The following is a 15,340-nucleotide window of genomic DNA, read 5'->3' as shown; positions in this document are numbered from 1 at the left end:
TGGCTAATTAGCACTGTCACAATTGTCACTGGCTATGGTAGAACAAATGCCAGCTAAGAACTCTTTTGAAGTCAGGCCACAAAACCCCCAAAAGACATTAAAAGTTCCAGTCTGCAGACAGCTAATCTAGAGGATAAAGGTAATACATCTATAACTTTTAAAGACAATTCTATATGTAGACTAGAGTGCACAATATGTAATACTATTTTTTTCTCTTGGGTCTAAATCCACTAGAAGTACTTCAACGTCTAATTTACAGACTTCATCTACCCCATTTTGCTGTCCTTGCCAAATCAAGACTTTATCTCCCTCACCTTCCAGTTCACAGGACTCCACACAGTTGTTCAGGTTTAAACACCACTAGTGCCTTATCTGGTACTGACTTCACACTTACTACGCTCTCTCCTTCCATTTTAAATACATCTCCACCGATCATTTCAAAGTAGCCACAGTTCTTTTGCCCGTGGGAGGGCAGCACCCCTGGCTGCCAAAGACATTCACACCACGTTTGGAATAAGGACCACCAGGTCCTTACTGCAGGAGGGCAGCCGGACTTCCTGCACAAAGCATTCCCAAGGCATTCAGTTGTGTTCTACCACAGTCCTGAGGGAGCTGTGAGAAATTGCAGTCTGTGAAAAAGCAGCACACAATGCTACATATGTATAGAATTGTATCTTGCTTCCGAGGCAGGACTAGAGGACAAGAAAAAACATGCAGGTGCTTGTCCTTACATCTTTAGTGTGAGCACTGATGTAGTTGGCTGTTTCGGAGTCATCTGCACACTTCGTGAGCCATTTCCGAATCGTAGCACAGTCTGTGGGAGCGTGGTACATCTGCCGACACTTAAAGCTTAATGGGGGGGGGGGCGCAAAAAAGAAGACATAATATTAATTTCCAAGGAAGTGATTCAAAAATTGAGGTTCTCCTGATGACCAAAACCTGGGAGGCCAAGTGAGGGTAAGGGATGCAAATGCACTTGTGCATTGCTAGAGTGCAAAGACCAAGGCTGAACTCCAGTAAACCCCCACACTCTTGTGCAGAAGCCGGAGTCAGGATGGGAGCGAACTGAGGCCTTCTCTGACAAATCACGTGTCTGAGGGCTGACGCTTCCCTCCCTAGAGTCTACCTGTGTCTGCTCTAACATGACTGCAGAGGCCTGGGGCACACCGCTGGCTTTACAGCTAGCCTGACTCCAGTGGTAGGTATCAGGCACCTGCATTAGCATGACCTTACCACCCCAGGTGAGTAAGGGCCATTTGCATGGAGATACCAGTAAGCTAGGTCTCTAAACCAGTTGTATTCCGCTCCACAGACATTCTCAACAGCAGTGATTCTGGAGACCCAGGAGCAGAAGACACTTCAGCAGCCCTGCAAGCTATCTTTTTTCTCTGGTCTGATATATACTTGAAGTCAAACAAGGAACATTAGCGTTCCTATTCAGCAGAAATGTATTCTTGCATGAGCATCAAAACACACCAGACACTCTGGGAGTCAAATACTTGTAATAAACTTAAAAACTCAATACCCGGAGACAGCAGTGACACATCTATTACCAGAATCTCTACCAGTCACTATGTCTGTACCAAAATTTGTAACCTAGCCAAAACATGAGAATGGTAGATTTGTAACCCCTTTATTACTCAAGCCCTGCATTCCTTGGTTGTCAGAACACCCAACTCCCAAGGAGTTTAGGGAGCGAGGGGACGGCTGACCACCTGCAGAAGTCAGACCCCAAGTGTCCAATTACTGAAGCTAACTCAAGTTACAAACAACTCTAGCAAAGCATTTGAGATGCTTCTACACACTGAAACTGTTGGCATGCAAATGGAGTAGCTCTGAGGACAGCATACACTTCCCCCGTAATCTTTAACCTTCTGTTTCTTACCAGAAGACCTCATTGCAACGATTGCACTGCACTCGCCGGGCTTTTGGCTCTTGTACCTGTATGACCATAGGGCAATCTGCACCAGGACACAGCTGCAGCTGATAATGGCTCTGTGAACATACCAAGGTGGTAAGATCAGCAGTGGGTGCAGAAGAGCATTATCTATTCAAGTTTAACCGCTCCTATCCTCAAAAACATACAAGTCAGTTATTTCTCATTGAAAAAGAGTGAAAACTGTCACCAGGCTTGGCTAACAGAGCAGAGAAACCTCTTCCACATTAGGAAAGGGAGTATTAGTTACTTACAGCTTCTCTAGAACAGGGAATTCAAATGCAGGGTTACAGACCAAGTAAGCACAGCAACACAACCATAAGACCCCACCAAGACACAGAACAAACAGTTTTACTCTATTTGAGCTCTTTCCCCATCCTCTCCTTATGCCCCAGAATGTATTCAGCTGCTCTCCTGTGGCGGCTGTTCCCTCCCAAAGGGTCTCTTATTGAAGAGAGGTGACACCACTCTTTCATACTGCTTCGCTGCTTCTCGAGTGTTCACAGTCTGTTCTCAGTTACCAGAATACTTCCTGCACATTCAACCTTAACAATTGCTGCTGTAATTTCAAAAAACCTCACATAAAACGTTATTGAACAAGTCAATTCAGATGGGCTACACTAAGGTAAGTGAATTATTTTTCAGAATCTAAAATATCTATGCAAGAGCAAGAAGGACTTTGAAACTCAGATTGAAGTTTGAAGTCCCCAGCTGCAACATTCTGAGAATTCTGCTTCAGGAAAAGAGCCAAGCACCAGCCAAGGAGTTACTGGGTGACCTTACAGCAGAATTTACTTTGGCAACCTGCTGGAGCATTTTGTCAGTGAGGCTGTCCTACAGGAACAGCCACATCATGTTTATCAGGGACAGCTTTGCTGCAGTTACTGCATTCCTAATCAAAGATGCAAGACACTTAAAACAAAATTTCTGCAAGTCATTGGTGAATTGACCCACGGTATTTTAAAACTGAAAGAGACAATACCTCCACATAGTCCCTGAAGAGGTAGCGCCTGTATTTGTCTTTCAGCTCTTCACTAGGCAGCAATGGAAACACAAAGTCTTCTGGTGTCCGAAGTAGGCAGTCCTGAGCCATGCAGGAGACCCCTGAGAAGAAAAAGCAACATTTTAGCACGGTGCAACTTATACTAAGGAGTGAATGCACAGAGAGCATTCGACACAGTTTTCTAGGAGCCATCTGTTGCTGTGGCAAGAGGGACACAACTGTGAAACAAATCTATCAGGGCTGCTGAAAAGGTGAAGCCCAACTTTCACCGAAAGCTGACAGGGCACATGTGCATCCAGGGCCACTAAGTGCTTCAACCAGCATTCACACGGTCAGATACTTAAAGTAGAAAATTGCATGTTACTGCCATGCTAGCATGAAGGACAGGCTAGGAAAAGCCCAAAGCAATTCTGGCAACTACTGGCTTCTACCCAACACAAAGAGAACAGATGTTTGCATCCACAAGCACTCCAAGGGCAGTGCAACAACACATCATGAGAGATGCAAACTCAAAATGCAGCAGTTTTGCAGCTTCTAACTTGTTACAGTCATGCTCTTGAGATCACAAGGGGAGAAAAGCAGCAAATGGATCTGTGGACTTGCACGTTTTGTTAGGCAGGAGTAGTGCTCTCCTGGTGGTATGCCAACACTAACTAGGGATCCAGGTAAGACCACTAGTTCAAGTTAAGTTTGTCACAAATACTCATTCCATGCTCCATCCATTTTCTCATTACTGAGATGTTTTGGACCAATTCAGCCAGTCGTCATCATCAGAATGTTTTGGACCAATTCAGCCAGTCATCATCAGAACGACTAACATGGCAAATGCAGACCCAGCACCACATCCACCTTGAACTCACCGACTCCAACACCATCCTTGACGAGCACTGTACAATGCTGCTCCCAACAGCTGCGACAGAACTGGTGCTGACAAGCCAGGGAGAGCAAGTTCTCCTTCCGGACAAACTGCATGCACACTGCGCAGTGATGGGAGGAATGTACCATTGCCTGGTAGAGAGACAAATCAGCATTACGGTGAAAGCATCCCAGCTCTCTCAGAGTATTCTCACCTCATCCATAGGCACCTGCATCACCTTCATTGTGACAATGGTCTCAGGTGAGCTCCAGGCCAGAAAAGGTTCATAAGCAGCTGGTGTGTTGGGGTGCGGCAATGCCCAGTCAGTCCTTCTCACAAACCTCTTTAATCTCACGGAGCACAACAGATCAACAGTCGCTGAACAGCTCCTGCCTCTAATCCAGTGCTACCCAGAACTCACCTTTGCCTTTCTGGTTCTTACTCTCGCCTTGTTTGAAAAATGAGGAAATATATCATTGTGTCAGTCCTTCCCTGAATTTACTGATATTCTTTATTAGCTGTGTCAGACTATCACTGTTCCACAGGCCCTGGAGAGCAGCTATAGCTGGACGCAGGCTTAGCAGTGATCTTTTACTGGACAACGATTTTGGGTAAGAGGAGAGGCAACTGAAGGTGCAGTGTGTAGAGTGTTTATACAGAAAGGAAAGGGAGTTCACAGACCATCATCTCACATCTCTTACCTTCTGCCTATGCTACATTTGGCAAAGCAGGCACCATCCCTTCAGCTGAAAAGGATTAGATGGTCTGTTTCTAATCAGGCATAATTCTGCTGTTGCTTCACCAAACCACTGGGAAGCAGTCTGGATCTCCCCTTGGGTAGTGCAGAACTAAACACTAGACAACAGATCCAGCCTCCAACGCATCTCGGCTCACCCTTGGGACCTGAAGAACTAGGTCTAGCACAGCATCATCAAAAGCAAGGCTCTACAAAGCTGTTAGCAGGAGTTTACATTCCTATTTCTCCTTTCACAGAGAAGTCATAATCACTCTTCACCTACTTAAACCTTTGCTACTCTTTGAGAAGCTTGTGTGAGACAGCCATCGCCTTCCATGCCTAGCTCTGCATGCCAGAGATGCAGAAAAACAGCAGCATGATAGGCCGCCACATGACAGGCAGAGTTTGTTTTATAGCATGACCACATGAAAAAAGAAATAATGCGACTTTGTTCTAAGCAGCCTCACTTATGGACCAGAACGAGATTCACCGAGTCTGCAACTGTGTTGATTGCCTACCTCAACTGCTCAACTTGACCAGCAAGCACACTACCTCAAACCTTCGCAAGCTGTCCCTCTGAGCTCACCACTGTAGCTTCTCCCTGCAGGGTCAGTTGCTCTACAGACACTCAGCACGAGCATCCACCCCCACAAAATATCATCATTCTGCATTGGGAGCTGAAGCACAGAGCAGCTTGCCCTAGCACATACAAAAAGACTGTAATGAATTGCCTACCAAACTAAGTTTGTCAAGACTTAAACTAACCCTTTAACTGTAGTATCTTTCTTCCCAAAATGAAATCACCATTGCAGTGGAGAGTACTTAAGTGATAGCTGATAAAAGATTCAGACAAATCTCAAAATACATGGACTAATTTGCAGGTATGTCAAATAACAAAGATTTTTTTCTGGACTCTAGGCAGATAATTTATTTTGAGTCCATGAAGCTTACTCCTGCTAGCTGTTTTAGCATTTTCACTCTCTGCTAGTTACAAGTCAGCTCAGATGCCAAATCAGGCTTCTAAAATCTCCTCTTCCCCCCCAACCCAAAGAGTGTTTCTCAGATGTAATATTTTATCACTCAAAATTTGACACATGGCAATGCATTCCTGGGGTAACTGTGGATTGTACCAAGACACCCCCTGTGAATGAAACCTGTAAACATGCAACAGGAAGTTTCTATTTAAGGGGGGTGGGGAGGAAGTATCTAAAGACCTGTACAGCCCTGAATGCAAAACACAAGCTGTTGGTTCAAATATCACTACTGTGGCTCAGCAGCAACACCACTGGGAGATTTGGCTTAAGCATCCCTGAGCAGAGCGGTGCAGCAAAGAGTCATCTCAGGGGGGGAGGGGGAAAATCTCTGTTCCAGCCACAGACAAGCTCTGTTCACTCTGTGCAGCCAGAGCTTCCCTTGAGTGTCTTTCACAGAGAGAGCTGAATCGGAAGAGGTAGCCAAGCCCTCGCACTCTGCTCCTTCCATTGTGTACCATCACTCATGCCAAAAAATTTAATTTTCTTGAGGCAAGTAATTCTTGAACACTACCTGCAAGACAATAGCAAAGCTGCTATTTAAGTGTTAGACACCTCTTGAATGCATTCTGATTTAAAAAGTAAACCCAGCATTGAGTTAGGGTGTTGGACCTGAGTTTGCAAGGAGTTAATATGGGACAGACTCTGCCATTAGTAATGCAATCCTCCGATGAGGTGGGTCAGAGGTGTCTGCCAAGGGAACAGACCAAAATAGTTAGCATACTTACATGTTTGGATGAGGTGGGCTGAACTCGTGCTTCTACTAGCAATTGGGCAGCATTAGACTTGTGCCTGAAAAGGCAATTGAAGAATAATCAAATCAATTTCTGAATACATTTTGCTTTGTTAAATTGATCCTTCTCGTCTGAATAAATAATAGGCTCTGTACAAACGGTAGGGTAGGTTTCAACAAGGAAAGTGGAAATGTGTCCTGTCTGAGGCTCCTTCGCATAGTGAGCTGAACTCTCATCAACAAAACTTTGAGAGTTTCTTCTAAATCAGAAACAGGAACAATACTTCTCCCAGTAATGGATTAACATTTCCCCTCATACTCCTTGATGAATATTTTTCTACAAATCTCTCTCTCCCCTGAAAAATTATTTTTGAAGCTAAGATTTTTCTATCCACACTCCTAGAACAGTCCTAAGCCACTGCCCTTAATAACACACTCCTGTGAGGCTCCTGTCTGTCTCCTATTCCTCTGTAAAATCAAGCTACCCTGGTTAGGTCTCACTTTGACTCCAGTCTATTATCTAGTTAAGTATTTACTCTGTGACAGATTATCACCTCTTAGGCATATGAAGCTGTCTATCAGCAGCCTTAGAATTAAATATGTTTTGCTGTTTGTGATTTCCATTGCAGAGGAATGTTTATATCTCAATGAATTCAGAAATAGCAGCAACACTGTTGTGACTGTGCTGTAAACCCTCCCTCCTCACTAGCACTTTTTAGTTGTACTAGGGAGCTTTCATTTGATAATGTCACTTCGTGCCAAGACAGAAGTTTGAGGACCAGATCAACTGGAGAACAACTTGCAAAGTCATAGCTTTAGAAGTAAACCCTTCCCCAAACTTCTTCTTGTTTAAATCTTGTTAGCTAACCCGCAGAATCGCCCTGAGCTGCTATGGGGGAATCTCACCCTCCACATTCCTCAGAGAAAAGCTTTCACAGGATGCATGGTAACCAATGAGCCAGTTACCAGAGATGCTACAATATCCATACATGAGATGCACTTCCCATATGTTCTCTGGATGAAGTTGCTGGCTACAGGGCCAAAAATGGCATGGCAGAATGAGTCAGACTGATGTGCTCTCTATTTTCAGACAATGTTCAGTTCTGAGCCAGTATTTTCTGGAGGGGCTGCCAGACAGCAATGCCTCCTGACACACTTCCCGTATATGTTTGGGCAGAGTCCGAACCCTCCTTTTGAAATCAGCTGGAGAACTTTGTTACAGTGACATTGTCCAAGCAACAAAGGGGCTGTACTTCTCAGTTCTCTCACACCATATTCTCCTGCTCTACAAACGCTAGTCAGCTTAGAAAAAAAAAATCACTTATGTTCAGAAGGAGCAAAAACTTCAATGTGAATGTACTACTAAAGAATACATCAGTATAGGTTCAATGCTCCTTTATGATTTACGGCTCGTATGTTCAAAACAGAACATATGTTATCTTTATATTTGTTAACATAAATAAATATTGACGCAGCACTCTCAATCTGTTATCTCAAAGTTTAAGCTAAATGCATCTACAGGGTTCCCAGCATGATAATAATTCCTCAGACTGAAAGACATTCGCCACCACTACCCTCTCCCTGTTTACAAATACCTTACAGACAATGCAGCCTCAACAAAACAGTGTTTTTTCTCTGCTCCCTGAAATGGACTCTGTGGCCTGCTTTCAGGTTCAAAGACGCTTGTCAAAAAGACACCTATGGACCACTCAGAGTTCTTGCAAAGCAAGGGGAAAAAGCACTAAGCACAGAAGAGAAGAGACTATTTACACTTACCGTTCCAAAATCTCTGAGATTTGCCAGTGGAAACTAACTAATACTAGCTTTGCAACTGCATGTGATACCTAGGTGGAAAATAAAAGAAAAAAAAAAGTCAAGTTAGGCATACTCTGAGGCCACACCTCTGCTTAGGGCTATGATCTTCTTATAAGACTAATAAACTGTACAAACTCAGTACAATAGCCCAGTGATACTCAATTCCCATTAAATTACTAGACATAATTTTCACAGCCAACGCATCTGCAAGATATAGGTTGGAATGATGCATGGATGTACCCAAACTAACTCACATACTTAGTCACAATAGCACAGAGAGGAATGAGTCAAGAATTCACTGGATTAGCTTAACCGCTCCTGGAAGCCCCACATCCAGTCCTGACTGTGGTCACCAGTTGAGAGGCCCAGACCAGACTGGGATTGGGGTCCTCGCTAAGTGTGCAAAATGGGAACTGCAGGGTAGAGAGATACCACTTACTGAGCTGGAGAAGCAGTAATAAGCAGCAAACACAGACATGCTGTGACAGCAAAGGGTAGAGGGGAAAAAACAAAACACTTTCCCAAGCCTTCACTGTAGAGAAGTAAGTTATACACTGGACTGGAATAGGAAGATGGAAAGCTACTGTGACAGGGACTATTTCCATGGAGAGTTGCTTGCATTACATAGACTCCTGGCAAGCACTAGCACAGTCCACGCTAGCCCGAGCACCCTCTAGAATACTGCAACATGACATTTAAAGTCATGTTACAAGGGTACAAGCAAACAAGTTCTCCTTTGCTTCTGTGTATTAGTTTATTTCAGAAGAAAACAGACTGGTCTGTTAGCACAAAAAGGCTTGTACCCACCAAGACCACAGGCATCTGCTGAGCTGCTGGACCTTCAACCTGCCTCTCGACCCCTTCATGCCTTTATCAGGCCCATGGAGTTCAAAGAAAGCAGGTCTCCTGCAAACAAGACACCTATCCCAGGGGAATTCAGAAGACTCGGGACCCCTGCCTCTTCGTTTCTCTCTGTGCTGGGAAGCACCTGGGCAAACCCAATGCATTCAAACACCTTCTGACATTAAAAGGCTCTATCTCCCCCACTCCAAGACAAGCTATCACCATAGCACCTGTCTCTCTACTATACATATAGAAAACACAACTCCTTCCACCCCAGTTGCAGGAAGAGCTCCTTTTTTTTTTTTTTTCTAGAGAAACCGTCAGTCCCAATCATCAGCTGAAAAGCCATAAGCCTTCCTGAATCCTGCTACAGGTGAATCACAGGATCTGATGTACTGGTAATACAGATACACAGCAACCCCAACACAACCCTGGAAGGAAAAACAAAAAATGGTTGCTCCTTCTACAAAACAGACAGGCTCTGCACACCTAGGGGCAGCATATTCATTACTCTTCTAAATCTACCCCACTGAAGAGGTGCAGTTTCACAACACAACTGACCTATTCCTGCCACATGATACTGCCCCGGTCCTGCACTGGCATTTGTCAGCACTGGATGGTTGGTTCCGTGAGCTAAACCAGTGTAGCACCAATACACAATGCAGCCGGGGTTTTTAAACGGCTCTTATCCACCTCTACTTTCTGATTTGCCCACTTTGCTGGCCACTAAGAAATCCCAGTAATAAAAGAGTAATCTTCAATGTTCAAATAATCTTTTTTCTAGAAGAGCTGAAGCATTAGCTCACACTGCGTGATGTCTGGTACGTCACCTTCCTCGACTTTACCAGTGATGTGACCCTCAGAAAACAAAGGCTGCCCAGGCAGCGCTGCCCTCCTTCCCAGTGCAGAAGCCTGCGATTAGACGGAACGCGGCACACAGGGCTGCTGCTGACAAGGCATACAGTCTGCTCCAGTTTGTACGGATGAAGTGCCACTGCCAGCCTTGGATGGGTTGTTATCTTAAGCCCACAGCTGGCAGACCCAGACAGACACCTTTAACTTGCTCGTACAAGGAAGACAGCTGCATTTCGCCTTTGTAAAACAAACAAGCATCAGGAATGTAGTCTCTATAAAACTGGCTTCCTGCAAATGCAAACCACATGCTAATGAATCATTCTCTAACAGCAATGAAATTATTTCTCGGTAGCAGTAAGGAAGAACTACCATCCTGACAAAAAAAACAACAAACCACCAGACTTAAATAGGAAGTTCATCTGTAACATATGAAAATGAGTATTTTTCAGTTGGATTCTCTGAGCCTGAGGTGTAGCATCTGTTGCAGCATCATGACTCCTCGAACTCCATGAAGTTACTTGTTCCCAGAGGAGGGACCAAGTACATTCAAGAATGAAGAAGTATAGAAAAAGAAATACAAATACCAGCATACACATTTCCGAAATCTAACAAACTACCCTAACAGAATCAAATGCTTTAGAGTAAAATTATTTGCTCCAGAAAGATTCTTCTAGATCTGTTAATCTGGCATAACAAAGCTTCTGTGACCATTCCTATTTTGCTCCAACTGCAAGCACTGACGGAATCAGCTGTAGTGCTAATTTTATTACTTTCATCATAAAAGCACCCAAGAATAAAACATTTTCAATTCATAAAGCCAGGTTCATGACATGAGTCCACTTTCATAAAAGCCCTGAAGCAGAAAAGTTTTTGATTCTACCTGATGGGAGTGCATGTGATCTTGCAAAAAAGAAGTCCCAGAGTTGCAGCAACGTACCCACAGTCTGCTTGGCATGGAAGTACTAGTTCTTACACGTTAAAGACAGATAACATTCAAACTGTAAAAAAGAGGGATGGGAGAGGAGCAGATAACTGATGAGGCTGAGGCCATGCCTGCTGAGTGGAGTCTCACCACATTACAGTCTACGTCCTGCTCACCACCAGCAAGGCTGGTAATTCAGAAAGCAAATGTGAATACCATCAGGGGTCAACACTACTGGAGAGATTCAAGAAAACAAGCATGAGAAGAAAAGTGTTTAACAAAAGCCTGCTTCTATTGATTAGCAGCACTCCCCAGCCTCTTCAATGATTTACAATCATTCACAATGTGTGAATGATTGTACCAAGTCAGCCAGTTCTTCCACAATAACACCCCAGAATAATTGAAGTATTTCTTTGTAAGCAGGAGCCAAAACATGCTAAGCACAGAAAAATACCACTGCAATCAGCAGTTTGGTCCATAGGTACATAATTCATTACCTTACAGTACTGGAGAAGCAGTGTACAGAAGCTGATACTGCTGGCTGAACTGTTCAGTTAGAAGACATCGATGCCCCCTCCGTACGCACCCGCTGCAGCCTCGCAGCTTAGGAAATAAGCCTTCGTTGCTGTTCAGGCACACTGTCCAATACAGCATTTCCTGGACAGTCAGAAGTTTCACACAATGAAAGATCTCAAACTCGAAAAACATTTCAGAAAGAACTATGATTCAGTCCCCGATCAGTCACTGGGTGCCACAAGAATCTCAGGTTATCCAGCAACAATAATGCTTTGCCTCAGACATAAAACAATTAAAAAAAGATGCCTTTGATAAATTGCCAGCTTTGTTTACACTTTCCTGTTCTTGTTTCAGAATACCAAGACCCAAAAAAGACAGTGTGATAGCCCACTCAGTGTCTTGCTGGCAGCAAGTAATTTTAGTAAAATACTTCTACAGACCACAGTGCAGAAGGGAACACATATTCTAGATGCTGCACTTCTATTTTAGTTTTTGTCTGCAACCGATAAATTGTGCCAATGATTCTACATAACTCAACTTCTCCAGAACTCTTCTAGCTGTGATTAAATTTATTAAAGTTTAGAAGATGAAAGCTGAAAGCAGTAGTCATGCTAAAAAATGTCTTTCTTTCCCTCATTCTCATTTCCCCATTTTCTCACCATCAACTTAAAACTTTAAGATCAAAGATTAACTCAGTCCAGATCTGAACCTAGAAAACTTCCGACTGAAGGCCATGCTTCTTTCTTCATGATGGGGCAGCAAAGCTGAAGAGAGAGGATCTCATCCAATCTGCAACTTTCAGCTTCACTTTAAAACAGGAATTTGGTCACCTCAGAAGCCTCTTCCAAACCTCCATCAGCTTAACTCTGACTTCCCAGTGATAGAAGGCTGCTGATTGCCAGAAATGGGCACCAAACGCTAATGTTTATCACTGCTCTGGAAAAGAGGTGCAGTGTCTATGCACACAGGAAGGGTGCCAAAAGGAAACTGCTCTGCATAAGGGAAAGACTCTACAGGAGTTGTATGAAAAGTCTGAAAAATTTACATAGTGCTGGACAGAATTAGATTCTAAAAGTAGAACAAAGAAGTAATGCCATCACATTAAACACACATTTATTCATTTTCTGGAAGAGAGCACAGTATTTTTTTTTCTTATTATTTCTATCTCCATGTATCTCCTGGGTTCTTTACTCTCCAAGATAAGCAAAATTCTCACACTTCTGAAGTGCGAGAGTCTGGCACTCTCCAGGACAAGACAATATCAAAAGAATTTGCAAAGAAGCTCTGCAGGTACCTTGCTGGGTTTGGAGAGCTCTAAGACAACTATGTCTCAACTTGCTTCCCTAGATAAGCTATGTTGTTTGAAGAGCTGAAGTTTCATCTCTCCACAGCAGAAAATCTTTACAACCACGCCACTCTGACAGTTGCTAATTCAGACAGAAATGTTTCCTAAAAGCTAAAAAACCACCATCTTTTGTAGAGCTTATATTCTACAGGAATTGCTCATGCATATTTATGTCGCATGCATATCTCATGAGTTCATTTCACTTTTCTCCAAGGGATGGCCTATTTTCTGGAGGTGTGTTTCAATTCTCACTTTTGCAGAGATATGGTATCAGGAATTATAAAACAAGAATCATCACATGATTCTCAAAGAGATTCAATTCAGAATGAGTTGGAGATATTATGATGATCTGATCGGAGCTGACATCCCGTGGCTTTGCACCAAGCTGACAATTCATGTTAGGTCAGGGTTGCACTAAAATGTCTGGCCGAGATGAACACAAACCTGGCATAAAGAAATGCGGCTTCCATTTCTTGTGTTTCCCTTAATCAAAGTTTTTTATACAAATAGATTTAACCAAATAGGATTTATCCTGAGAAGCATTTCTTTTAATCCGCTAATAGTTTTTGTTAGTTCTACAAGGAAAGGATGAACTTGGGAAGATATTAGTTTGTGTGTTGCATCAGAACTTCTAAAAACACACTCTTAAATTCTTTACAACAGTAAAAACACACAGAGCAAGAGCCTCTCAAATTGTTGCTGTTGGTGAGCAATGATGGGCAAAATAGACTAATTGAGTTTGCAGTAGAGAACAGTAGCACCTTAGAAAGAAACCATACTTTGCATCGAATAATTTTGCTGAAGAAAAAAATACCTTCAGACACACTTTACTTAAGGATACTGAGGTGAAGAAAGTGACCCACAAATGGAAAAAATACTATTTTATACTCATTTCTCTTGTGAAAGTAGATCTTACTCCCTCCATGCCCCATTGGAAGAACTACCTGACTGCCTTCTTCTTACTGGAGGATTTCTCAGAAAACTGCAGAAATATTAGAAAATAAGAAGAAATAAAAGGGCAACCAAAAAGCTTTTTTTGGACCACGTTTTCTTCTTTGCTTTGATCTACCCCTCTTTTAAGCAGACTTCCAACATGCAATCCTGGTAGAAAACTCATGAGGTTGCAGGGGCTTGAGCTGTGATTAACATCACCTGCCATAAACACCCCAAGTGTTCAAAGTCTTCTGGCAAAGTCCTCTGTGTCTGTTACAGGTTTCTGAACATTAGAATGCTGTTTTCAAAACTGAACTCAAATTAATTTCACTTATCAGAAAAAAAAAAGACAATTACAACAAAATCAGGTACCCTGCTTTTTTTCTGGGTTCAGTCAAGCTTAAAAAAAAGTGAGAAAAAGCCCTCCGTCTTTAGGTTTCATTCACCGTATTGCTTACAATTTGTTTGACATTTCAGCCCCCCTCCTGATTAGAGAGTGCAGGCTGCACCGGGGAAAGAAATGAAATTTAGAGAGCGTAGCTGCAGTCTCGATACCATGGGAAGATCTTGACAAACAGCACTACACGAGCTCTGCTTCATCACAGGGTTTTAATCTGTACCCCATCACTCACCCTCTGGCATGCAGAGACCTGGTGTCAGTCCGCAAGATTAGAAGAATGTTTAGGAGGCAGAGTGCAGTTTGGAAACAACAAATACTGCCAGTGTCACACACACGGTTCATGAATCCGTCGGTGCGCAACCTAGTTAGCCACATACTGAAGAAAGGGGATCTCGGGTTAAATTCTAACTCCTTCTCTGCACTTACACATTGCTTTAATCCATCTGCTCTCCTACACAGGACAGCAACAATTTCAGCTGCAGCTGCCAACAAACAGGATCAGTAGGACTCAGCTAGGAAATCTCAACATACGTATTTCTCAAGCTGTTAGGCTATTCTTCCTGAAGAGATTCAGAAATAAATTAAAAAAAAAAAAAAGGAATAAAAAAAGACTTAAGCAAGATGGTATGCCAGAAGGCATTATTACAAAATAGCTATGAGATTTCTTCTTTGAAAGATTTAGAGCGAAAGAAATGCAGCAAGAAAGCTGTAAGACGGCACACAGATAGAAGATTGACATGAGACTCCCCAGCTGTACTCACTGGAGCTATTCTTTCCAACATAACGTAGTGTCTGAGAGCATCAGCGCCCAGTGCACGCTGCACTGAGTTCCCTGCACACTGCCAAAACCCCCAGCAACGGACCCCACTGCTGCGCTCAGCTCAGTCCCTGCCCAGGTGCTTTCCTAGCCAAACGCAGGAGAAGTGGACTATTCTTTCTGGTTGACATGAAGGAGGGTGTGAAGGATGTACAGGGAGGAAGCAAAGGGCGGGTAATAATCTGAATTCACACGATCGTGACCAGTGGCTCAGGACACAGGGCAGCCAACTCGAACTGGAAAGCACTGGTGCGTGCACGCACCCACAGCAGCACGCACATGCAGAGCGCAGGGCTTAGGTAACTTTGCAGTGAGTAATCCCTGTTCAGTCCCAAATAACATAGTCCTTTACTTGACAATCCCAGCTTCTAAGGGCATTTTTCTTTTGTTATAAAAAGATGCAGAGGAGGAACATCTACTTTGTAAAACAGTGTTTCATAGCACACAATGTAGCTCATTTCTGCTGTGCCATCTTTAATTGGCAAAGCACACAAATTTGGCAATGCACTTCAGCTGTTTCATGCTGCTCCTGTGATCATGTTGTGCAGCTGTAAGCTTGCAACATGAAACAGTTACTGAAAGATTGTTTCGGCATTTTT

The 15,340-nt window shown here is 43.3% G+C and overlaps 1 protein-coding gene across 5 annotated transcripts in view; it reads right to left on the bottom strand.

Annotated features, from left to right (window-relative positions):
* The window catches only part of ARIH2 (ariadne RBR E3 ubiquitin protein ligase 2), a 32,349-nt gene that overhangs the window by 6,197 nt on the left and 10,812 nt on the right, over positions 1-15,340 (bottom strand). For all 5 annotated transcript variants that reach the window (XM_075158750.1, XM_075158747.1, XM_075158751.1 and 2 more), the window contains exons 3-8: positions 8,072-8,139; positions 6,291-6,354; positions 3,800-3,947; positions 2,919-3,040; positions 1,886-1,995; positions 732-849 (exon numbers count right to left, since the gene is read on the bottom strand). In XM_075158750.1, the coding sequence (XP_075014851.1) occupies positions 732-849; positions 1,886-1,995; positions 2,919-3,040; positions 3,800-3,947; positions 6,291-6,354; positions 8,072-8,139 (630 nt within the window). The remainder of the gene's footprint in view (positions 1-731; positions 850-1,885; positions 1,996-2,918; positions 3,041-3,799; positions 3,948-6,290; positions 6,355-8,071; positions 8,140-15,340) is intronic.

The sequence above is a fragment of the Calonectris borealis genome, chromosome 10, assembly GCF_964195595.1.
Source record: "Calonectris borealis chromosome 10, bCalBor7.hap1.2, whole genome shotgun sequence".
Lineage (NCBI taxonomy): Eukaryota > Metazoa > Chordata > Aves > Procellariiformes > Procellariidae > Calonectris > Calonectris borealis.
This window is presented reverse-complemented; position numbering and strand designations above follow the sequence as displayed.